At 50.6% G+C, this 24,577-nt stretch overlaps 1 protein-coding gene across 1 annotated transcript in view; it reads right to left on the reverse strand.

The window, feature by feature from the left end:
* LOC118094384 (myosin-6) overlaps positions 1–24,577 on the reverse strand; it is a 56,683-nt gene that overhangs the window by 3,064 nt on the left and 29,042 nt on the right. The window contains exons 15-38 of the mRNA XM_060281859.1: positions 24,346–24,516; positions 21,917–22,226; positions 20,585–20,658; positions 20,147–20,234; positions 19,273–19,390; positions 17,130–17,253; positions 16,784–16,920; positions 15,491–15,617; positions 14,348–14,476; positions 12,289–12,531; positions 10,649–10,825; positions 9,939–10,084; positions 8,808–8,898; positions 8,202–8,591; positions 7,337–7,463; positions 6,843–6,961; positions 6,427–6,623; positions 4,825–5,008; positions 4,543–4,708; positions 4,295–4,419; positions 2,843–3,151; positions 2,447–2,650; positions 1,633–1,758; positions 951–1,226 (exon numbers count right to left, since the gene is read on the reverse strand). Coding sequence (XP_060137842.1) covers positions 951–1,226; positions 1,633–1,758; positions 2,447–2,650; positions 2,843–3,151; positions 4,295–4,419; positions 4,543–4,708; positions 4,825–5,008; positions 6,427–6,623; positions 6,843–6,961; positions 7,337–7,463; positions 8,202–8,591; positions 8,808–8,898; positions 9,939–10,084; positions 10,649–10,825; positions 12,289–12,531; positions 14,348–14,476; positions 15,491–15,617; positions 16,784–16,920; positions 17,130–17,253; positions 19,273–19,390; positions 20,147–20,234; positions 20,585–20,658; positions 21,917–22,226; positions 24,346–24,516 — 4,158 coding nt within the window. The remainder of the gene's footprint in view (positions 1–950; positions 1,227–1,632; positions 1,759–2,446; positions 2,651–2,842; positions 3,152–4,294; positions 4,420–4,542; positions 4,709–4,824; positions 5,009–6,426; positions 6,624–6,842; positions 6,962–7,336; positions 7,464–8,201; positions 8,592–8,807; positions 8,899–9,938; positions 10,085–10,648; positions 10,826–12,288; positions 12,532–14,347; positions 14,477–15,490; positions 15,618–16,783; positions 16,921–17,129; positions 17,254–19,272; positions 19,391–20,146; positions 20,235–20,584; positions 20,659–21,916; positions 22,227–24,345; positions 24,517–24,577) is intronic.

Consider the following 24,577-nt stretch of genomic DNA (forward strand, 5'->3'; position numbering starts at 1 on the left):
GAACACAGGTTTGGAGTGTAAATGATGGCATAAATCACAGTTTGGAGTTACATCTGAACCAACCCTATATGTTACTTTCTATAGGTAAAATCAGTGCCTTTTTTTCTAAAAAAAATGTTTAGGCGTACTGTACTCTCATTTTGACGCTCCTTCAGGTATACTGGGCCGAAGCCGTTTAGGGCTTTAAAGGTCAGCACCAACACTTTGAATTGTGCTCAGAAACGTACTGGGAGCCAATGTAGGTCTTTCAAGACCGGTGTTATATGGTCTCGGCGGCCACTCCCAGTCACCAATCTAGCTGCCGCATACTGGATTAATTGTACCGGTAGTTTCCGAGTCACCTTCAAAGGTAGCCCCACGTAGAGCAAGTTGCAGTAGTCCAAGCGGGAGATAACCAGAGCATGCACCACTCTGGCGAGATAGTCCGGGGGCAGGGAGGGTCTCATCCTGCTTACCAGATGGAGCTGGTAAACAGCTGCCCTGGGCACAGAATTGACCTGCGCCTCCATGGACAGCAGTGAGTCCAAAATGACTCCCAGGCTGCCCACCTGGTCCTTCAGGGGCACAGTTACCCCATTCAGGACCAGGGAGTCCTCCACATCCGCCCGCTCCCTGTCCTCCCAAAACAGTACTTCTGTCTTGTCAGGATTCAACCTCAATCTGTTAGCCGCTATCCATCCTCCAACCGCCTTCAGGCACTCACACAGGACCTTCACTGCCTTCACTGGTTCAAAAAAAGTTTCTTATAATGGAATACTGTACAGCCTTCCAGCTGAGAAAGGTTCCCATCCCTTTTCTACGCCTCTCCTATGGCCATTGTATTTTCCACGCTGGTCTCTTCTATGCTGAGAGAAGATATGATGCACCCTGATCGTCATACACTTGGTTTCGCTGCATAGCCTCGCAACTTCCCCAGCCCATCCAGACGGACGCCACCTGAGCCCCCGCACCTGGTAGGTGAGCTCCTTGATGCGCCTCTCGCACTTGCGCATGCCCTTGACGGTCTCGGCGTTGCGCTTCTGCTCCATCTCCAGCTCGTTCTCCAGCTCCCGCACTCGGGCCTCCAGCTTCTGCAGCTGCTTCTTGCCGCCCTTCAGGGCCAGCTGCTCCGCCTCGTCCAAGCGCAGCTGCAGGTCCTTGATGGTCTGCTCCATGTTCTTCTTCATCCTCTCCAGGTGAGCGCTGGTGTCCTGCTCCTTCTTCAGCTCCTCCGCCATCATGGCCGCCTGGAGGAAGCAGAGAGGACGCGGAGAATTACCTCAGTCTGGCAAACCCAATGCAGGCCTTAAAAATCCTGAGGGGAGGAGGTGAAGGGGCCAGGAGCCCATAGTCCTCTCTAAACAGGCGCCGCTACACCGAACTCCTGACCCTTGAAGGCCCTGTCAGCCTTCAGGTGATGGTGGTCCTTTGCTGAGACAACATCATCTTTCACGGCTCAGCCAACAGGGCCCACTGGGAGCTGTCTGTGGTGCTGAACCTGACTGGCCGTGTGCAAATTCCAGCAGAACAAGATAGACGGTTAGAGGGTCAATACTTGTGAGGACAGGCAATTGGTGGAGGGGAGGGAGCAGAACTAAGCTTTAGGGTCGCCAGTTGTGGACCCCACCTTTCCATGATCTGATTTGTACTCACATCAGTGATGGCCTTCTTGGCCTTCTCCTCGGCGTTCCTGCACTCCTGAATTGCCTCCTCCACCTCCGACTGAAGCTGGGACAGGTCATTCTCCATCTTCTTCTTCTGGTTGATGAGGCTGGTGTTCTGAGGGGAGATGGGTGAGTCAGAATGAGAGAAGGTGGAGTAGCGTCATGGAAAGTATTTGGCCAAAGGTCCACCTGGTCCATCATTCTGTTCTCACAGCGGCCAACCAGATGCCCATTGTAAGAAGCCACCAAGTACGGCATTAGCTCAACCCACTGGTGATTCCTAGAAATGGGCAGATTCAGAAGCACACTGCCTCCAACAGTGGCTAGTAGTCATTCCTGGTCAATTCAGCTCAGATCCCATTACTGGGTATGTGAAATTGGGGGTCAGGAGGGGGTGGCACAGCTGCCCGTCTGTGGCTTCATCAGTCCCACGAACCAACTGGAAGGTGATCTGGGTGGAGTGGAAGGGAAGAGGCAATGACAAGGAAGACACAGAGGAGCAAATCCAGCTGGAGGATAAAGTGACAGCTGGCTGAGCATCAGTAGCAGGCCCCGAGCTAGAGGAAGATGAGGATGAAGGGGCAGGAGGAGAGGCTATCAATGGAAGCAGGCTAAATTGAGGAATGAAAGATGGAGGCAATGAAGGAGATGAGAAGATTGAAGGAGGGGAGGGAGAGTGACAGGCAGGAATGGAGTTGGCAAGCGGAAGGATGAGAGAAGGACTGGGGCAGGAAACCAGCCCCCTCAAATTAGTGTTTGTTTGTTTGTTTTTACATATGAAATCAGGGCCACCCCCTCTTCACCTGGGAGTGGAGGAGCTGGACCCGCTCGCTGGCCTCGATCAGCTCCTGCTCGGCGAGTTTCCGGCCGCGTTCTGTTTGCTCCACCAAGCTGCGTAGCTCTTCGAGCTCGGCCTGCAGCAGGGAGTTCCGCCTCTCTACTATGGCAATGTTCTCCTTCAGGTCTTCATTAGCTCGCAGGGCGTCATCCAGTTGGATCTGGTTGTCCTGGGCAACCACACACACACACACATTTATATTGTTTCAAGTTGTGAGTAAGCCTCTTTCTTCCCTTGGCAGGTATAAATCTCCTCATAAACACCTCCCCACCCTCTTGTGTGGGGCTGTGTGTATCTCCCCTCCCCGCTCCTCAGGCTGTGGTCCACTGAGGCAGGGGACAAAGGCCTCGAGCCTCATTACCTTGAGGTGGGTGTGAGCAATCTTGAGGTGTTTCTGGGCCTCAGCTGCCACCCGGTTGGCTTGGCTGAGCTGGATCTCCATCTCGTTGAGGTCGCCCTCCATCTTCTTCTTGACCCTCAGCGCCTCGTTGCGGCTGCGGGTCTCGGCGTCGAGGGAGGCCTGGAGCGAGTCCACCATCCTCAAGTGGTTGCGCTTGGCCTGCTCCATCTCCTCGTCCTTCTCGGCCAGCTTGCGCTCGATGTCGGCCTTGATCTGGTTGAACTCCAGCTGGGCCCGCAGGATCTTGCCTTCCTCGTGCTCCAGAGAGGCCTGGAAGGTCAGGAAATGACGGGTTGGAGCAAGGGCTCTATCATGTCAACAGTTACACAGTTGTTTCTATTTTGGACCTGTTCTCCAGAATTGCTTATTATTTTTATGGGAAAGTCCTCAAGACAATGCTGATGTCAAGTCATTGCATTCCAGTATTTTCATCTTGGGTTTCCTCCCGACCCGATTTGCACCAATGAAATGCAATTGAAATGCCAGCCTGCCCAGTACAGAGAGGCAAAGCAACGTTGAAACTTTCAAGGACTACTGTGCCTTTAATTAAACACTTCCTGTTTGCAAGTTCCACTCATTTTATGGTTTCTTTTGGGATGTGGCTGAAGATAAGCGATGAATTGCTCCTTGTTGGCTTCTGTTCCCAACCTTGGGGTGGTAGTGGGCCTACAAATATGGGGCTTCCCCATCTTCCCCCCCCACTGTTTATACAGAAATAAAGGAAAAAATTATAAATGCAAGTAAACTGGCAATTATAGTTCTCACACCCCACATGAGGAGCAGAAGTTGCCGAAATAAGGGCCAATTCATCACTTATCCCACAGTCGGGATGGGGGCGGGGAATGGACAGAACCAGAAAGGAGGAAGAGTTTAATTAATGTTGCAGGGGACTTTTGTGTTGTGAGTGTTTTTTGTAAACATGATGGATGATCTTGGTTATGCGGTGGGCACTATTAAAATAATATAGTACTATACTGTTTGTGCAGAACCTCAGTTTCCAGGTATTTCCGGGCTGGAAAGAGAGGGGGGAGAGGGGGGATGGATAAAGGCCAATAGCTCTGAGCAGGAAATGTTAGGAAAAGTTTATTTGGCCCCCCGACTTCAAGTGGTGCCTCTTGCCGTAAAACAACAATGATAAATTCAATAACTGGTTGTTTACTTTCCTTTTGTGGTGCCCCAAACTGCCCCCCCGGGTCTCAGCCTGCCTCATGGCGGAGCAGACCGTTGGGCTAGGGAGAATTTCTTAACTGCCGGGGTTCCTTGTGGGGGGAAACTGTGGTGATTAAAGTGATTTTTAAAAGGGGAGGAGGACGGAAGTGAAGAGGAGGTGAAGAGAAAAGAAGTAAAAGCACAGATAGGAGGACAAGGAGGGGCAAAGGTGGGTGTTTAAGGGAGAACAGCGTTTGGTATCACCTCAGCCTCTTCCAGAGCTGCCTGCAACTCCATCTTCTCGGCCTCCAGCTGCTTCCGGACCTTTTCTAGTTCGTGCATGCTCTTGCCCCCCTCGCCCAACTGCTCAGTGAGATCAGAAATCTCCTCTGTGGGGAGAGAGTAGGAAGCGGGAGACTTGGCTCAGACAGGTGAGAAGGATAAGCTCAAGTGAGGGATAGGCTGTGAAGCAGCAAGGCTTTGCCGAAGGCCTTGTTCTCACCCCAACTCACCCTGTAAGTTCTTGTTCTCCCTCCTCAAGGTCTCCAGCTGCTCCAGAGACTCCTCATAGGCGTTCTTCAGCTTGAAGAGCTCGGTGCTGAGCGCCCGGGACTCCTTCTGCGAGGCCTCCAGCTCTGCCTGGGTCTCCTCGTATTTCTGCTTCCACTCCGAGAGGATCTAAGGGGATGGAGAGGGGAAACAACAACCAAAACTCGTAACTTGAGCTGGAGGACGTTACCCTGGTTTCGCTCTAAATTGCGCCCATTTCCCTTTCTCCCAGCTGAGTCACTCGCCTTGTCGAAGTTCCTCTGCTTCTTGTCCAGGGCAGCCGCGGCCGCGTTTGAGCGCTCCACGTCCACCATGAGGTCTTCGATCTCGTTCTGCAGGCGGTGCTTGGTCTTCTCCAGCGAAGAGCACTTGGCGTTCACGGCCTCCACCGCCTCCTCGGCGTCCTGGAGGCGCTGCGCCAGCTTCTTCCTGACATGCAAATTTGTGGGTGGGGTGGGGAGTGAATCAATTATTCCTCAGTCTATGGCTTACCTGCCAAGTTCCGGCCTGAGAAATAAGGGACTGGACCGGAAGTAGCAGACCGGAAGTAGCGCTGCCGCCATTTTGGAACTGGGCGGAGCATGCTCAGAAGCGATTTTTGATGCTGCTCTGCCCTGTTCCAAAATGGCCGCCGCAACAGAAGTCGCGCAGCAGCCATTTTGGAACTGGGCAAAGCAGCATCAAAAGTCGCTTCTGAGCATGCTCCATGCTCCGCCCAGTTCCAAAATGGCCGCCATGCCAGAATAAACCAGGAAAAAACAAAAAAAATCCGTTTTTTCGGCTGGGGGCAGCTGGAAAACGGGGGTTTCCCGGGGAATACGGGAGACTTGGCAGCTATGGTCTATGGATGGGGGAGAGGAGGAACAGCAGAGAGAAAATGGGCCTCCCCAATGACCTCGCCAGGTCGCTCCAGGAAGTCGTCTCAATGGTCTTACCTCAGAGGTGGGGGCCCTTTCTTTTCCCAGTCCAGGAGCCACATTCCCTTGTGGCCAACCTTCCGAGGGCCGAATGCCAGTGATTGGGGACAGAGGTAAAAGTATACGGGCCAATGGCTTCGACTCCTACCTTTGTACTGTAGGCTGTACTCCAGCCATACAGAAGTGAGAGGGTTTTACACACACAGAGAGAGAGGAGGAACAGAGGCTGCTGGGGGGCACATGAGTGTTCCCCACCCCTGCTCTACCTGGGACAGCAGTAATCATAGTGGGGCAGCGTGTGGCTGCACAGGCGAGGCCCACAACTGCTCTTTTGGCCTCATTGGGCACTGTGAATGTATCCCCCACCCTGGCCACCAACGCCGCAGTTGCTCCTACCTCAACCTACCTTTGTGCCTTTTTTGTTTTGTTTTTTAAGTGGGGGATTTCTCCTCCAACCAACAAGCTTTTTGCTCGTCTTATACACTGCCATTAAAAAATATAACCCGAGCCAAAAGCTTCGCCGTTAGAGGAACCGAAGAGCGATGTCCGTGGGGCTTTGGGGGTGGGGGCAGGCAGGGCTGGAGGGGGGGAGCAGCGGTGGTGTGTGTGAGAGAGCCATACCCGCAGCAGACCCCAAAGGTAGCCAAGGGGGCCCACATCCCCGTCTCGAGTGCCGGCCAAGGGAAGGAGGAGGAAAGAAAACCAGCCGCCTGCTTCAACCCCTGTTAGCCCAGAGGAGGCCATGTGGCAAGTTTGGCCTGCTATCAGAACCAGGCCTGGTTCTTTGGTCTGAGCCTCCTGCTGCTCAAATGCCATGGCTTGTCCATCTCCACCTGGGCCCTCAAGCCCAGACACCATTCCACGAGAGCCAGGCAGGCCTATGAGTTGGCAGGGTTGAGGTAGACCTCCGCTGTGGACCTCCTCACTTACTTGGCCTCCTCCAGCTCCTCCGTCCTCTGGATGGCGTCGGTCTCGTACTTGGTCCTCCACTGCGCCACCTCGGAGTTGGCCTTGGATAGAGAACGCTGGAGCTCCGCTTTGGCCTCTAATTCTTCCTCATACTGCTCCCTCAGAAGGTCGCAGTCATGGCGGGCCGACTGCAGCGCATGCGCCAGAGCATTCTTGGCCTGAGTGAAGGACGGGCATGAGAAAACCTCCCTCAGCGCCTCCTTCATGCCTTCTCCCACTGCAACCTCTGAATCTTGAGCTACGACCCCCCTGGTTCCTATATTCCACTGATTTCCCCTCAGGCTCCGATCCCTGACCCATAGTTCCTGTGATTCTCTTGTTCCGTTTTCTCTCAGCGTCCCTCCGCCTCGGACCTACGGTTCTCGTGGCTCTTTTACCTTGGCCTCCTCTTCCAGCTGCCTCTTCAAGTCCTCCATTTGCTGGGTGTACGACTGCTTCCCTCGAGTGAGCTGAGAAATGAGAGCCTCTTTCTCTTCGAGTTGGCGGGCGAGTTCTCCTGAGGGGGCAGGGAAGACGGCATGTTTGCTTCTGCAAAGCTAATGAGCTCCGTCCGGGGCCCAAGGCATTTCGTGGCCTGAGGTGACGGCCAAGATGGCCGCCCACTCTCCATTCCACATACGGAAACCAAATGGACTGGAAGATGAACATTGGCTGAATAGCACCCTCCGCGGCACCTAAAGCCATGGCCAGATTAGGGGCCCCAAGAAAAACTGAGGGGCAACAAAGAGGAATATCCAAGGGTTGCTGCTGCCCCCCAATATCTGCCACCTGAGGTGCTCACTATGCCTAACGGCAGGGCCAGCCCTAGATTTCGTTCCCTCTAGGAAAGTAAATAATCAGAATGGCGGTGGGAAAACGATGTGTGTTTTACCATTTTCCGTCTGGAGTTTGGCCCGCTGTGTGTTGGTGTCGTTGAGGGTCCTCTGGGTCTCCTCAAACTTGGCGCGGTAATCTGCAGCCTGGTCCTCCACGGTGCGACACATCTTCTCCAAATTCACCTGCCGGCCGAGAGGGGAAGGGGGAAAATCAAGGAAGGTGAGAGAGGATCGAGGAGGACAGCTCCAGATGCCAGCAACATGAGGAAGGTGGGCCAAAACCTTCAAGCAAACAGGCCACATGCTGCCCTTTTAATCTTAATCGGGCTTAACTGAGCACCTCAGTTTAAAGGAACCTGCTGTATTTGTACACAGTGTTCTGGACAATATGGCGTTTGCCGTGTCGCTCAGTTGGCTTGAATACGTCATTTGGAGACAATCCCCCAAAGGACATCCCTGTAAGACAGGGGTCCCCAAACTTACCTCGCCGAGGGCCAGTGCTGCCAGCACCGATTGCGCTGCGGGTCGGAGCGCGCACCCATACGCGTGCGCACATGCGGTTTCCGGCGCGCTTCCGGGTTGCCGGAATACCGGAAATAGCTTGTGCACATGCGCATGGGCCTCCTCTGGCCTGGAAGTGCGCTGGAAATGACACTTGCGCATGCGCACAAGCTATTTCCGACACTCCCGGTGACCTGGAAGTGGGCCGCCGCGCTGGTAAAAGCGGGGGTCGGTGGGGGGCCGCATAAATGAGCTTCACGGGCCGCATCTGGCCCACGGGCCTTAGTTTGGGGAAGCCTACTGTAAGATGTCCCTTGGCTCAGCCTGGTCTCTAGAAGGTACCAGGATAATACCTTCCCAGGTTTCACCTCCAGATACCCGTTTGAGCTAACTTTAGCTCCTCCTCCATCCATACGGCACCTTGGCTTTTAGGAGCTGCTCCATATTGGAGCCCACATCATCCAATTCCAGCTTCAACTCGCTCTTCTCCTTCTCCAGCTTCTGCTTCACGCGCTGCAGGTTGTCAATCTGCTCCCCCAGCTCCGCCGCCGAGTCGGCGTGCTTCTTGCGGAGCGTGGCCGCCGTGGCCTCGTGCTGCAGAGTCGCCTCCTCCAGGTCGCGGCGCATCTTCTGGAACTCCGCCTCCCGCTTCTTGTTCAGCTCGACCTGCACGGTCGTGGCCCCGCCGGCCTCCTCCAGCCGCTCGCTGATCTCCTCCAGCTCCCGCGAGAGGTCGGAGCGCTGCTTCTCCACCTTGGCCCGGGATGCGCGCTCCGCCTCCAGCTCCTCTTCCAGCTCCTCGATCCGCGCCTGGACAGCAGAAAAAAGATGGGTCCCTCCATCCATCCAGCATATTGGCTCAAGGGCAAGAACCTTTGCGTTGCATGCGGCTTGTCCCAGGGCCAAACTCACAGGGGGTTGGTTCTAGGTCAGAAGGTGGTTCTAGAACGTAAAGCAAGAGTTGGGGAAAGTCCATCCCAGGGCATATCTAGAGCAGAGAGACCCCTGAAAGCTGAAGGCACCTACCTGAAGTTCCTTCAGCTTCTTCTGCAACTGTGAAGCCAGGGCCTGCTCATCTTCAATCTTGCTGTTCTGCTGGTTGATGTCAAACTCCTTCCTGAAAAAGGCATTTTGGGGAGTAAACACCACCACCCTCTCATCCCCGGTCTGCATGATTTTCACCTGACCACTGCATCATTCCCTAAGCCACCACCAGAATGAGGCTCTTTGGTCCAGACCAGGGCTCTTCAACCTTGGGCATGTTGCAATAGTGTCAACAACACCCTCCTTAATCCCTGGTGGACAGAACTGGACACAGTTCACATGCATTTGTTTTAGATATTTATAAGGATATAAAGAAGAGCCTGCTGGATCAGGCCAATGGTCCACCTAGTCCAACATCCTGTTCTTGCGGTGACCGACTAGATGCCCCCATGGGAAGCCGACAAGCACAACCTGAGCACAAGAGCCTTCTCCTCTCCTGTGGTTTCCAGCAAAAGGTATTTGGAAAGATTACTGAGGTCCAGCTCCGAGGGCCTTCTGGCAGTTCCCTCCCTGCGAGAAGTGAAGCTACAGGGAACCAGGCAGAGGGCCTTCTTGGTGGTGGCGCCCGCCCTGTGGAATGCCCTCCCATCAGATGTCAAGGAAATAAACAACTACCTGACTTTTAGAAGACACCTGAAGGCAGCCCTGTTTAGGGAAGTTTTTAATGGTTGATATTTTATTGTGTTTTTAATATTCTGTTGGGAGCTGCTAGGGAAACCCAGCCAGATGGGCGGGGTATAAATGCTATATTTATTATTATTATTATTATTATTATTATTATTATTATTATTATTATTATTACTGCCTCCAGCTATGAAGGCACAGCACAGCCGTCAGGGCTACTAGCCACCAATAGCCTCCCCCTCCACGAATATGCTACCCAATAATAAACAGTGAAAACAGTGAAAAGAGTTTGGTAGTGAACGGCAGAGAAGAGGCAGCCTCTCTCTCTCTCTCTCTCTGGATCTTCCTGTTTCCAATAATAAACAGTGAAAACAGTGAAAAGAGTTTGGTAGTGAACGGCAGAGAAGAGGCAGCCTCTCTCTCTCTCTCTGGATCTTCCTGTTTCCCGAGGCTCCTGCAAAGAGTGCTGAGATGAGCCACGTCCCCTACTTTTTCAGTTTGTCCTCCAGCTGTTGCTTGTCGTTCTCCAGGTCCATGATGTTCTCCTGGGTCAGCTTCAAGTCCCCTTCCAGCTTCCTCTTGGCCCGTTCCAGGTCCATACGGATCTTCCTCTCCTGTTCCAGGGAGCCTTCCAGCTGGTTTGAAAGAGGCAGACAAGAAGAAGAAACGGGTGTTACTCACAGGTGGTTTCTTGTGCTTTGGACTGCATAATTTATTTGGGGGAGTCTACTAGATCTATTGGGACGCAGGTGGCGCTGTGGGTTAAAATATGCAGGGATTTATGTTTTGCAAAATGAACCATGGAAAGAGAAGAAGGGAAGTTTTTGATATTTTAAGGTTGCTTAAATGAATATTCTAAACTGTAAAACAGGAAATTTAATAAAAATCACATTAAAAAATAAAATAAAATGTCCCCCACCCCTCCTGTGGCAGAGAAACTGCGACAGCTAAAGGTGGGGAAAGCTTCTCACTCCTACCAAGAAGATCTGCCAGAGCAGGAGATCTTCAGTTGGACGCAAGGATGGAGGATTTGCATCCTTCTGGATGTTGCTGGACTACATCTCCCATCAGCCCCAGCAGCCAGTGGTCAGGGCTGATGGGAGTTGGAGTCCGCCAGCACTTGGAAGGCCCAAGCTCTGATAAGAGCTCCTTATATGCTCATATTCATGAGACTCTCCAGTCTCTGCCTGTTGACTCACATCGTCCGCCTGCTGCTCCAGCTTCAGCTTGGCTTTGGTGAGCGTGTTGACTTTGTCCTCTTCGACCTGCAGGTCATCCAAGGCTTGCTGGTGGGCCTCTTGCAAGGATTTCTTCTCCTTGGTCAGCTTGGCGATGATCTCATCCAGACCGGCCATTTCCTCTGTGAGATTTTTCACCTGGCGGGAAGGCCAAACCCCAGAGATGTGAGGAGTTGTGGGGAAGGGACAACCTTGAATCTACATGTGGGGGGTCCCGGGAGCATGTGGGGAAGAAGCTCTTAGCTGGAGGGCAGCCATCAGCACTCAGCCTGGTCTGTGGCGACTGGTGGAACAGAAAGCAAGTCTTAGCCTGCCAGTAGAATATGTTGCAGAAGCCTTAGCCTGCTGGTGGAAGGGAGAACAAAAGAGAACTATCTGTGAAGTTTTGTCAGGGACTGGGCCATAGCTGCCAAGTCTCCCGTTTCCCCCGGGAAATCCCCGTTTTTCCAGCTGTTCCTAGCTGAAAAAACGGATTTTTTTGTTTCCCCCCGGTTTATTCTGGCGCGGTGGCCATTTTGGAACTGGGCGGAGCATGCTCAGAAGCTTTTGATGCTGCTTTGCCCAGTTCCAAAATGGCTGCAGTGCGACTTTTGGCGCAACGGCCATTTTGGAACTGGGCAATGCAGCATCAAAAGTCACTTCTGAGCATGCTCCGCCCAGTTCCAAAATGGCGGCAGCGCTACTTCCGGTCTGCTATTTCCGGCCCGGTCCCTTATTTCTCTGACAGCAACTTGGCAGGTATGGACTGGGCAGAGGAAGGAATGGTGGAGACCGCTTCCCTATCCTGACCCCTCCAGGGAGGTGGAAGAGGAAGACAGTGTAGGTTTACAACAGGGGTTTGAGGGAGGTCACAGCTCAGAGGCAGATGAGGGGGAAAGCTGGGAAATAATAGGAGAGGGGGAGGCAGAACCGGAGAGGCAGCTGGCTGACATGGTGTCATTAGAAAGCATCCCAGACCCTCCATCTCCCAGAACCCAGTGAGCCTTAAAAGTAGGAGAGCAAAGAGCTCAAAGGCAGAGGGCACATAGCAGCACCCATAGAAGTGATGAATGGGAAGTGGGAGAGGTGGGGGGGCGGGGGGCTGGGTTTTATAGCCTCTCTCTGTAAATACTGAAATGAAAAAGGACGGTAAGAAACTTTTCCTTGTCTTTATACTTTCCTGGGCAAACAGCCGGGAGCCGCTGACAGCATCCTGGCAGGTTTGGGTATTTGCCACCTATGCCCTCATCTAGTCAGGTGAAATGACATATATTAAGAATGTATAAACATTTGTTTGGGTGCGGGCAAAGCCATCTCCTTGCTGCGGTGTCTGCAAAGGCTAGGAGAACTGGCAGACTGCTTTGCCTAAGCTGACACCTTCTCTAGAACTGGCCATTCTGAGGTTTTTGGCATCCTCCTTTGGTCTCCCTGCACCCAGCCACTCCCACAAGCCCTCCTTTGGGCCTGCAGTTCAGAACAGGGAGCCACCACCGAAAAGGCCCTGTCTTGTGTCCCCACCAGCTGTGCCACTGAGGTCGAAGGGGCTGGGAGAAGGTGCTCTCCTGAGGACCTTATCACCTGGGCAGGTTCGCATAGGGAGCTTGCTCCCGCTCTAAGCGCACCTTGTTCTCTGTGGCATGCTTCTCCTTCTCCACTTTCGCCAGGGTCAGCTCCAGGTCGTCAATGTCCTTCTTGAGCTCCGAACACTCGTCCTCTAGCTTCCGCTTCTTGGCCGTCAGCTCGGCGTTCATCTCCTCCTCGTCCTCCATCCGCTCGGTCAGCTCCTTCACCTTGGCCTCCAGCTGAATCTTGTTCTTGATCAGCTGATCGCACCGTTCCTCAGCGTCGTTCAGATTATCTTGCTCCTGGGAGAGGAGAGGAAGGAAAGAAAGGGTTTTTTTGGGGAAAGCAAGTGTTTGTTTGGGCATTTGAGGATGATGGAGTAAACAGGAACAAGGAGGTGCTGCAAAGAGATGGGATGTGAAAGGTCAAAAGTGCTTTTTATGTTTTGATTTTATGTTGTGAACCGCCCTGAGATCTACGGGTAGAGGGCAGTATGCAAATTTAATAAATAAAAATAAAACAAATACGTTAGGACTTTTTGATAATGTAAAAGGCTGTTTTGATCCCAATGCACCTTCTAGTCTTCTTAAGAGATAGCAACAGTGCACTTTGACCTTTGCTTCATATCTGCCCCAGTATCCTGAACAATTTTGTTAATTCCATATGCACCCATTTCACAGAAACATAGGAAGCTGCTTTATACTGAGTCAAACTATTGGCCCATATAGCTCAGTATTTTCTACTTTGACTGGCAGTGGCTGTCCAGGGTTTCAGACGGGGGAAATTCCTGGCCCTGCCTGGAGATGCTGGAGTTGAACCTGGGACCTTCTGCTTGCTAAGCAAATGTTCTTCCGCTGAGCTATGACCCTTTCCTCAAACAACTTGTTTCTATAGAGGCCGATGCAATTTAGGTGGGAAGGATGCATTTCATCCACACTGTCCACCCACCAGGTGGCGCTGTGGTCTAACCACCAAGCCCCATGGGTAGGCAAACTAAGGCCTGGGGGCCGGATCTGGCCCAATCGCCTTCTAAATCCGTCCCGCAGATGGCCCGGGAATCAGCGTGTTTTTACATGAGTAGAATGTGTCCTTTTATTTGAAATGCATCTCTGGCTTATTTGTGGGGCATAGGAATTCAGTCTCTTTTTTTAAAAATAAAAAATATAGTCCGACACCCTACAAGGTCTGAGGAACAATGGACCGGCCCCCTGCTGAAAAAGTTTGCTGAACCCTGCTCTATCGGCAGGTCGGTGGTTCGAATCCCTGCGACGGGGTGAGCTCCTGTTGCTCTGTCCCAGCTCCTGCCAATGTAGCAGTTTGAAAGCACGCCAGTGCAAGTAGATAAGTAGGTACTGATGCGGCGGGAAGGTAAACAGCATTTCCGTGCGCTCTGGCTTCCGTCATGGTGTTCCATTACACCAGAAGCAGCTTAGTTTAGTCATGCTGGCCACATGGACAAACGCCGGCTCCCTCGGCCTGAAGAGAGATGAGCGCCGCAACCCCATAGTCGCCTTTGACTGGACTTAACCGTCCAGGGGTCATTTGCCTTTTACCTTTTTACCATCTACCAGGAAGGTAAAAATAGAGGCCGTTGATTACAGAGTCAAGTATTGCTGCCAAATGGGATCCTTTGGTGTCAGCAGCTCAGTGGCAGAGCTGATAGTTTGCATTCAGAAGCTCCCGGATCCAGACTCCGGCATCTCCAGGTACGAAAGGGAATGACCCCCATCTAAAATCCCGAAGAGCTGCTGGCAGCCAGGGCAGTGGTGGGAAATCTGCAGGGCCCATGAGTGTGGCTAGACCGCAGCTTCTTGCCAACTTTGGGTGTGATTCAGTCATATACCAGTCAATTCAGGTTTCGCCATTAAAGTTGATTCGTCGTGTAACAAGAGCAATAAGGAGATGAGGAATGTGAGGTGATGCTTGCTCGACGCAGCAGCACCGACACTCTCTGCAAGCAAACCAGAATCAACGCCCAACAGATCACCAACGTCGTCTAACCTCCCCACAAACCTTATGCAAACAAATCCGGAAATAGGCTCAGTGAGCCGGTCACATGGAAGCAACCGAGGTCTCTTTCAAGGACCTTGCAGTTTGTCCTGGTGGGTTTATACTCACAGCTTGAACTTGCAATTGGAGGTCATTTTTCTCCTGCAACAGGGAGACCATCTTTTCCTCCAGCTCCTTCCTCCGCGTCTCCGATTTCTCCAGGGCTTCCTTCAGCCGCCCAAATTCTTCCTTCATTGTCTGCGGAGAAGAAAACGAGACTGATGGACTCAACCAGCCAGCCAGCGGTAGCTGCTCCAAAGGAAAAGCGAATGGCAGGTTTATATATTGGGAAGGGATATTTCAAAGCTGGTAGAGAAAAGCTGGTTCGGGACCTTTTTCAACTTCAGATTACAGGTTGTGTGCTTGAACGGTTTCGCAACCCCAAAATAACGGCCCTCGTTTGTAGAAGACTAGCATGCAAAGGGTGTTCATCCTGGCCTCCACTGTTTGTGTATTTATTTCACAAAAATTTATGTACCACTTGATTGTAAAATAAAACCCCAGCGACCTCAAAGCAGGTTACAAACAGAGTTTTAAAAATGAAACTATCAGCAAACAGTTTTTAAATAAATTGAAAACCTTCCAAAACATTGTTATTAAAACCAATCAGCAAAAACTTACGATTAAAGCGTCAATACCCTACACATCCGGATAGGCTTGCCTAAACACAAATATTTCCAGGAGGCACCGGAAGGAGTAACAGCAAAGGCACGATGTCAAGAGGCAGGAAAGTGTGGGAGCTGCCACATTGAAAGACTAATTTCTTGCAAATGTGGAATGAGCATCGTGTCAAACATGTAACAGGGCCAATTCTGCGTTCATCACCCTGTTGAGCAATGTGTTTATATATTTGTGGAGTGTATAAACTGCCTGCAATGAACCCCTGTGAGCAAATCAGGGCTACCCTGGGGAACTCGATGGCCATCCAGGTGTTTTTGGATGGACTCAGTGTGGCAGCCCTTAAATGTTTTGCTTTGTTTAACCCTTAGCAGTTCCTAGAATCATAGAATCATAGAGTTGGAAGAGACCACAAGGGCCATCCAGTCCAACCCCCTGCCAAGCAGAAAACACCATCAAAGCATTTTTGACATATGGCTGTCAAGCCTCTGCTTAAAGACCTCCAAAGAAGGAGACTCCACCACACTCCTTGGCAGCAAATTGACAGCTCTTACTGTCAGGAATCAACTTCGGTCATAATCCGAGAACCATTACCTGCATCTCCTTCTCGGTCTCTGCGCTCTTGAGCAGAGGCTTGATTTTGAAGAACAGCTTCATCCAAGGCCAGTTCTTCACCCCCATGAACGCCCGGATGTTCCACTGAATCACCAGCAACGCATCCCTGGGGAAAGGAGGGTAAAGAAACAGGGGATTTAGCCCCTAAACAGGGGGAAGCGTCCCCCCCCCCACCTCACTGCCAGAAACCCTGGAGGGACTTTGCCTGTCACAATGGGCAATACTGAGCTAGGGGACTCAATATTCCGACTTGAGGGTAAGGCAGCCCTCTATGTCCCTGTGGTTTTCAGTGATTGGTCAAAAGTGCAACTCTTTAGCCTCCAGGCCTTTGACCGATTGGCTGCCTTGCCTCCTCTTCCATTGCTGCACATTGTATTCCGTGCCACTGCTTTTTAATTATTTATTCTGATACGGATTCCTTTTTGGTTTTGAAAACAAGGTTCCAGGCAAGGAGAAGAAAAAAAAGAAACTGCAATTCGTGAGGTCTTGGTGGTCATTGTTGTAGAGTTCCACAGGTTTTTTCCTTCCCATGGGTCCCCTTTTTCACTTTATTCATTTATTTTATTAAATTTCTGCACTGCCCTTCATCCGAGGATCACAGGGCAGTTTATGGTATACTGTAAAATGCAATATAAAATGATTTTTAAAGTGATTCTAACTGTACGTTCTTGCTTACTTTAATTGCGGGTGTTTGTAACTTGCCCTGGGAACCATTTGGCGAAGGACAGACTACAAGTGCAAATGAATAAGTACTGTATAAGTACTGGCCAAATAAATGTTAAACAGGCACGTTGCCTAGCAAAAGCAACTGCCCGCCAGCATTTCCGACCATCAAGAGCGGGTCTTCTTTTGACCCCAACAGGTGCTTCCAAGCTGTCCCTATTTTCAGATGGGGTTCTGTCCCATGCTGCTAAATTTCGGCTGCACAATTACGGTCGTTTGAGGAGATGAGCTCGCCCGCCCCTAAATATCAGACTTCTTTTTCCTGCGATAAGGAAAATGATGGGGAAACGCACTTGCTTTGATGCAACGCCATCTAAGCACCCGTAAACAAATCGGGACAAATGCTCATTAAATAGCCAAAGCTGACTAAGATTCCCCGCGAACCAAATCAAGCTGAAATGCTCTGAAACTGCATTTGGAAAGTGCCTGTAGCATCTTTGTTGAAATGGAAATCCTGTTATTATGAATCTCCCTCTTCCAGATACAGTGGGAATCAATTCTTCCTCCCGCCCAACCTGCAAGATAAGAAGGGATAATCACGGCACTCACCTACGATCCATAATCTTCTTAAACTCGATGCGCATGAGCTGACCCCTGGCCTGCGCTTGGATGCGGGTGATGATGCGGGAAAGGCGTTCATCTCGCATTTCCTCCAATTGGCCCAGAAGCCCAGCCTTGAAAAACACCTGGAAAGAGAGGGAAAGGTGGTGGGCACCTCTGGCTAAGCCTCTGTCTGTCTGTCTGTCTGTCTGTCTGTCTGTCTGTCTGTCTGTCTATCATCACCTATCTATCTGGATATCATCTAATGACCACATACGTTCTGTGAAAGTTAATCAGGATGGATGCTGAAAAAACAGGTTGCCTAGAAGTGGTTGCAAAGGCTCCACCCTCTCACCTTGGTGTGGCCAAACTTGTACTGGTTTTGGTCGATATCTAAGGAGCCCAAGAGCTTCTCTGCTCCCTTCCGGCTGTCGATGAACTGGCCCTCGGGGATGGAAGCTGGGTTCAGGATACGGTACCTGGTGCGGAGGGAAATATTCTGTTAGATTTCCCTTGCCAAAGCTGTAAGATTCTTCTGATGGGAAGAAAGTAGAGGGGCGTAAAACCAGGGTGGCATATTTCTTAACTGACCTGTTTTAGGCCTATTTTCAACTTGGGTCAGTGAACGATTAATGGTTGTTGTTGTTGTTTTGAACCGTTGTTGTTCTTAATCAATTTATATATCACTTAGTGCTGAAATAGCCTTCTAAGCAGTTTACAAGTATAAAGGCCAATGGCACAAACATGAAATAAGCATCCATAATGAAAACACAAAATAAAGCAGTCCCATTAAAACATGTAATGTACTGTACTATTCGTTTTAAATATTACGTACTGGGATCTCACTTGTGGGGTGCCTCAGGGTTCCGTCCTCTCCCCCATGCTTTTTAACATCTATAGGAAGCCGCTGGGAAAGATCATCAAGGGGTTTGGGCTGTGTGTTCATCAGTATGCGGATGACACCCAGCTCTATCTCTCTTTTAAACAGAACCAGTGAAGGCAGTGAATGTCCTGTGTGAGTGTCTGGAGGCGGTTGGAGGATGGATGGCGGCTAACAGATTGAGGTTGAATCCTGACAAGACAGAAGCACTGTTTCGGGGGGACAGGGGGCGGGCGGGGGCAGGGGACTCCCTGGTCCTGAATGGGATAACTGTGCCCTTGAAGGACCAGGTGCGTAGCCTGGGAGTCATTTTGGACTCACAGCTGTCCATGGAGCCCCAGGTTAATTCTGTGTCCACGGCGGCTGTCTATCAGCTCCATCTGGTAAGCAGGCTGAGACCCTACCTGCCCGCAGACTGTCTCGCCAGAGTGGTGCATGCTCTAGTTATCTCCCGCTTGGACTACTGCAATGCGCTCCATGTGGGGCTACCTTTGAAGGTGACCCAGAAACTGCAATTAATGCAGCAGCTAGACTAGTGACTGGGAGCGGCTGCTGAGAACACATAACACCGGTCTTGAAAGATCTACATTGGCTCCCAGTACGTTTCCGAGCACAATTCAAAGTGTTGGTGCTGACCTTTAAAGCCCTAAACGGCCTAGGTCCTATAAACCTGAAGGAGCGTCTCCACCCCCATCATTCAGCCCGGACACTGAGATCCAGCGCCGAGAGCCTTCTGGCAGTTCCCTCATTGCGAGAAGCAAAGCTACAGGGAACCAGGCAGAGGGCTTTCTTGGTAGTGGCGCCCACCCTGTGGAACGCCCTTCCATCGGAGGTCAGGGAGATGAACAACTACCTGACATTTAGAAAACACCTAAAGGCAGCCCTGTTTAGGGAAGTTTTTAATCTGTGATACTTTAATGTATTTTTGTATTTGTTGGAAGCCGCCCAGAGTGGTAGGGGAAGCCCAGCCAGATGGGCGGGGTATAAATAAATAAATAAATAAATAAATAAATAATATTTGGCTATATGGTTAGGGGTGCAGAAACAAGTGCCTGGGGGGCAGTTCTAGTTCTAAGAGAACACCAGAATTCCAGATTGCAATTCCATCTCCTCCAAAACCTTTTAAGGAATAATCGGTCAGAGCAGAGCTACTACGCTGGTGTGTAAATGCGACTCGTGCTCCAGATATTTTTACTGGCTAATTAATTGCACGTTGCTGTCCGCTGTCCGCCATCAATGACCAGACCGTTTCATGACCTCCAAAGAGAGCCATTACATTAGGAAGAACTTCCTGACAGTAAGAGCTGTTCGACAGTGGAATTTGCTGCCAAGGAGTGTGGTGGAGTCTCCTTCTTTGGGGGTCTTTAAGCAGAGGCTTGACAGCCATCTGTCAGGAATGCTTTGATGGTGTTTCCTGCTTGGCAGGGGGTTGGACTGGATGGCCCTTGTGGTCTCTTCTGACTCTATGATTCTATGATTCATTTGCCCTCACAACAACAGTACTGTTATGAAAGGCATTTTTCAATGGCGGGGAAGGTAGCAAATGTTACAGGTTGCGGCAGGCAGAGTGCAGGGAAGGGCCACCCTCCACCCAGCGTGACCCCGAAAGCAGATTCACCTTTGCCTGAAGTCCCCGTAAAGGACCCGGTTAGGGAATCCCTTCCGGCAGATCCGGATCCCCTCCAGGACTCCGTTACAGCGCAGCTGGTGCATGACCAGAGCATTATCCATCACCCCTGGCGAAGGGAGAGAGAGAGGGGAGGTATCACCCGTGTTAGAAATGGGCCTCCTCTGTGCCCTCCATTCGGCTGGTGTCCCATCCAACCTTAGCTGACGTCTGTTATTTAGCTACACATCCCATAGCATCTCTCTAAAACAAGGGTGGGAAGTCTTAGGTCCAGGGGCCACACCCCACACCGTTTTGCAACCTCCTTGAGTATCTTTGCCTGGATGGAATGTGTCATTAATGCCTCTTGCTCGCCTGGTTGGAGGAGAGAGAGAGGTGTGGGTGGGTGTGTTGAAACCAGCCTACCGTACAGAGGTATAATTTGCATCTATAGCTCCGCCCTCTTTTCCCTCTGACCCCACCCACAAGGTTGCCCAGGATGGAATGTGGTCTTCAGGCGGAAAAAAAGACGCCCCCACTCCTGCTCTAGAACTGCAGAGTCGATAGAGGATGAGACTCTTAACCTCAGGGTCACGGGTTCGAGCCCCGCGCTGGGCAAAAATATTCCTGCATTGCAGGGGACGGACTGCTCTGTGTAGCTCCTGCCCCATTCCATCTGCCGCTAGCCTTATGCTAAATATGCCAACAGAGGCAGATTCCCTGTCTTTTGCACCACTGTTCCTTTTGCTGGTATGCATTTCAAGTAATCACAGCTGGGGGGACGTGAAATGGTAGACACGTCCCTGTCTGTGAGTTAGCTGCCCAAGGGCCTCCTCTAACCAGCACCTCCCAGTCCGGTCCACCAGCCCTGTCCCTGTCCGGTTACCGGGGGCCTTCCGTTCGTTGGGGATGAGGCACCTCACAAAGTGAGGGTGGGTGGTTTTGAGGTTGGCCATCAGCTTGTTGAGGTTCTCCTGCCAGAGAAAGAGGGAGAGGGAGAAGCAGGTGGAGGGGAGAGAAAGAGGGAGGGGAAAGGAGAGAGGGACAGAAGAGAGGCAGAAATGGGAGAGAGAGGGTGGGAGGGAAAAGTGGAAAAGAAGAGAAGAAGAGGTGAGGGAAGACAGAAATAGAGAGGGAGGCAGCCGCAGGGAAAGGGGGAAGACGAAAGGAGAGAAGGAGGGAAAGAGAGGGAGGAATGTGGGTCAATAACTTATTTAGTTTCCAGCAGTGCCTTCTTTCCTCCCCCTTGCTTGACTTGGGAGGGGGGAATCAAACAAGCACCCCCCCTCCCATCTTTTTCATGGGGCGGCCTTTGGTTTCCTACCCGATGAACTGCAGAAACGGTCTGGAAAGACGATCCTTTCTTCTTTGATCCTTTTCCCTTCCCTCCATCTCCACCTGAGGACAGAAGTGCAGAGAGTGAAGGCTTTGAAAACTCAGGCAAGCCTCCCTCATCAAAGGGGTGAGCAAATCAAGTCAGTTCGGGTTTCTTTCAGTTTCTCTTCTTCTTTTTCCGATCTTAAATTCAGTCCTCCTACACTGGTCTCCTTCCCAATGACTGTCATTGAAATCTCTCTAACTAACCACTACACTGCTCTGCTCTCATTTCCTGCAGTGCCTCTTGCTTCCTTCAATGTATTTTATTTTATTTTATTTATTGAATTTATATACAGCTCTATACCCGGAGGTCTCAGGGCGGTTCACGGAATAAAATCAAAATATAAAACCACAAAATATATAATCAAAATAAAACCAACAACCCAATATACCCCCCACAAAAAACACACATTTTAAAAGGGCATAGGATGTCAATCAAATTAACCAAAGGAATGTTTTGGCCTGGGGCCTAAAGATGTATAATGACGGCGTCAGGCAAACTTCCCTGGGGAGAGAATTCCACAGCTGGGGAGCCACTGCAGAGAAGGCCCTGTTCTCGTGTTGCCACCCTCCAGACCTCTCAAGGAGGAGGCACACAAAGAAGGGCCCCAGAAGATTCAGTTTAGGGTAGATTTTAAAGTGAACCTCCCACATCCGTGCTTTATGAAACAATGCACAAACTGAAATGCAGATGGCTTTTAAATTTGCACTTGTCCGCATTTTGTGATGCTCGAACTGGGGAAAGGCGTGCACTGTGCAAAGACATGCACATATGTGTGAAAAAGAACACATTGCATTAGTGGAAAATTGCTTGTGTTTAAATACTTTTTTGGAAGCCGCCTGGAGTGGCTGGGGAACCGCAGTCAGATGGGCGGCATATACAAATTAAAATTATCACAATGATGTTTTCATCAGGCAAAACTGAATACTGAAAACGTGCGTAGTTGGGAGAAATTTGCTCTGAATGCTGACAAATTTCCATGAGGCTTTTCTTCTAAATAATAATAATAATAAAGATAAATTGCAAACTGAAGCAGAAACGTAGGGAGGTGAACTTCAGGCTGGAAAAAAATGAGAAGAAACAGAGAGAACCCAAAGCTAATAGATTGATCTGCCCCCTAATTTGAAGGGTTTCAGGAAATTAAAATGGCGCCCACTCATACCACACCCACCCCCTGAGTTCCCTGATGCCAGGGCAACTGCCCAAGGATTCTGAGTGCTGGGCCTGGTTCTCTCCTTTCCTCCTTCTCCCTCTCTCATGCTTGCCCATCAATCTCACCAGCCTCTACGCTGGCGTAGCTGGAGAAAAGCGTAGCAAGGAGCTTCAGGGCCGACTTCTGGTAGAGTCCCACCACCGTTTCGTTGAGGGGGTCCTTGTTCTTCTGCAGCCAGCCAAGGATGTTGTAGTCGACAGTGCCGGCATAATGGTTGAGGGAGAAATGGGCTTCGGGCTTGCCCTTGGGGTTGCGCGGCTTCCCAAAGTTGTTTGACTTGCCCAAGTGGTTGTCGTAGAGCTTGGCCTTGAAGGTCATGTCGGAGGCTTTTGGGAACATGCACTCCTCCTCTAGGATGGACATGATGCCCAGCGGCTGCTCGGGAAGAGGGCAAAAACAGAGCCAAAGCAGCAAGTCAGGGAGACCCAACTAACCATAGTTTCCTGTTGCATCCAAACCAGGAAACTATAGCAAATAGTTCCCTAACAAGCCAGAATATGAAGCCATGGTTTAAAGTTGTTTGGCAGCCGTTAGCCATAGTGAAATCAGATGAAACCACAGAATGAATTGGAAGGACAGGTGAAGAACCCAGAAATGGTTGGACCCATCTCCCCAAAAGTGTACAGAAAAGCGAATTTATTTTAGCAAGGCACAACAAGGGTGCTAATGGCCAGTCTGCTTATATTCAAGGCTGTGTTACACAGTGGTAAGGGGCTAAGCAAATCTAGTAACTGGCACTGGGTGAAAAAGGATTACTTGCCTTTAAAACAAACAAGTTTCTAGTCCTTAACGTGGCAGGGTTCTAGGCTGTGCTTCCACAATCACATCTCAGCTTAATAAAGGGAAAGGTGCATGAGCTTTGTACAATCTCGCTTTCTCCCTCCCCGTTCATGCAAACAGGGCAGGGAGCCACAGCTACCTATGGATTCCTGCTACCTCTGAACAAGGAACAATGCTTAATAGATTCCTAGCACCTTTATGCCATCGCTTCATAGTCTGGCCTGTTAGTGAATTATTTGCTATAGTTTCCCAGCTCAAATGTAATGGGAAACCATGGTTAACAGAAAGGCATGGCAAGGAAACAGCAGCTACATAAGTGATAACGTTGCACCTGCACGTTTGTAAATACGGAAAGTATTTTGAAGATGCTCTGGCCCACTTCTCAATTCACACTAGCAATTCCCAAACCATTGTTTGGTGATCAGCAGTGTCCCACGATGCTCCTGTACTCCCTCCCCTCTTCCCATATTAATCCCACCCTCCCTTAGGAAGAACTATAATTTATCACCATGTCTGAACTGGCGCAAACAGTTGCTGTATAACAAGGTTTTGCTCACAAACCAGAGACTGAAAACAGGAACAGATTCTGGTTTCAAATCCTGCCAGTAAACTATGGTTAGTGGTAACAATGGTTTCACCAATTTGGATGTCATGGACTACAGTTCCCATCCACTTCAGCCAATGCTGGCAGGGGCTGATGGGAGTTTTAGTCCCAAACATCTGTGGGCACCAGGTGGGGGAAGGCTCAGCTAATTAATAAAGAGAGGGAAGGAGAGAAAGCGAGAGGCTCTGACTGGGTGAGGCTTGGAGGCAGGGCCGGATTTAGGTTTGATTTAAGCTCCTGAAGGTAACGGATTTAAGCTCCTGAAGGTAACGGAGCCCTTTATATGTCCAGCTGTCCTTTGTCAACAACAAATTGTCGCTGTTTATTTGTGTTGAAAATATGCTATATGGTAACTTATAGGTATCTAAAGCCACAACGGACGCGGGTGGCGCTGTGGGTTAAACCACCGAGCCTAGAGCTTGCTGATCAGATGGTCGGCAGTTCGAATCCCTGCGACGGGGTGAGCTCCCGTTGCTCAGTCCCAGCTCCTGCCAATCTAGCAGTTCGAAAGCACGTCAAAGTGCAAGTAGATAAATAGGTACCGCTACAGCGGGAAGGTAAACGGCATTTCCGTGTGCTGCTCTGGTTTGCCAGAAGCGGCGTAGTCATGCTGTCACATGACCTGGAAGCTGTACGCCGGCTCCCTCGGCCAATAAAGTGAGATGAGCATTACAACCCCAGAGTCGGTCACGACTGGACCTAATGGTCAGGGGTCCCTTTACCTTTAAAGCCACAAAACACTGTTGCTGTATGTAGGTTTCATTTTATTTGTTTTTTATCTTATATTTTGGAAATGTACATCCAGTTTTTTCCCCTTTAATTTTTTTGGGGCCCCCCCATGAGAGTGGGGCCCTAAGCTATAGCTTGTTTAGCTTATACATAAATCTGGCAATGCCTGATCACCAAACCCCAGTTTGTACCTCAAAGAGACAAATAGGGCAAGACCTTGAATCTCCCCTGTTGTTGTTGTTTCTTTAGGTCCAAAGGATTGTGGGACAGAGGGGGCAAATTGGGAAGCCAATGATAAACCCTTCCCCTCCTCCCTCCTGTTTCCCTGATCTCAATATGGAGGCGCGATTCCATCCCTCAGAGAGCACCTCCTAACCACACCTTCTCGATGAGGTCGATGCAGGCCTGGAGGTCCATGCCGAAGTCGATGAAGACCCACTCAATGCCCTCCTTCTTGTACTCTTCCTGCTCCAGCACAAACATGTGGTGGTTGAAGAACTGCTGCAGCTTCTCGTTGGTGAAGTTGATGCAGAGCTGCTCGAAGCTGTTGAACTGAGACAGGGAGCGAGGAAGGGAAACGAAATCAAGGGTTTGAGCAATTTGAAAAAGCAGT

The sequence above is a fragment of the Zootoca vivipara genome, chromosome 13, assembly GCF_963506605.1.
Source record: "Zootoca vivipara chromosome 13, rZooViv1.1, whole genome shotgun sequence".
NCBI classification, from domain to species: Eukaryota; Metazoa; Chordata; class Lepidosauria; order Squamata; family Lacertidae; genus Zootoca; species Zootoca vivipara.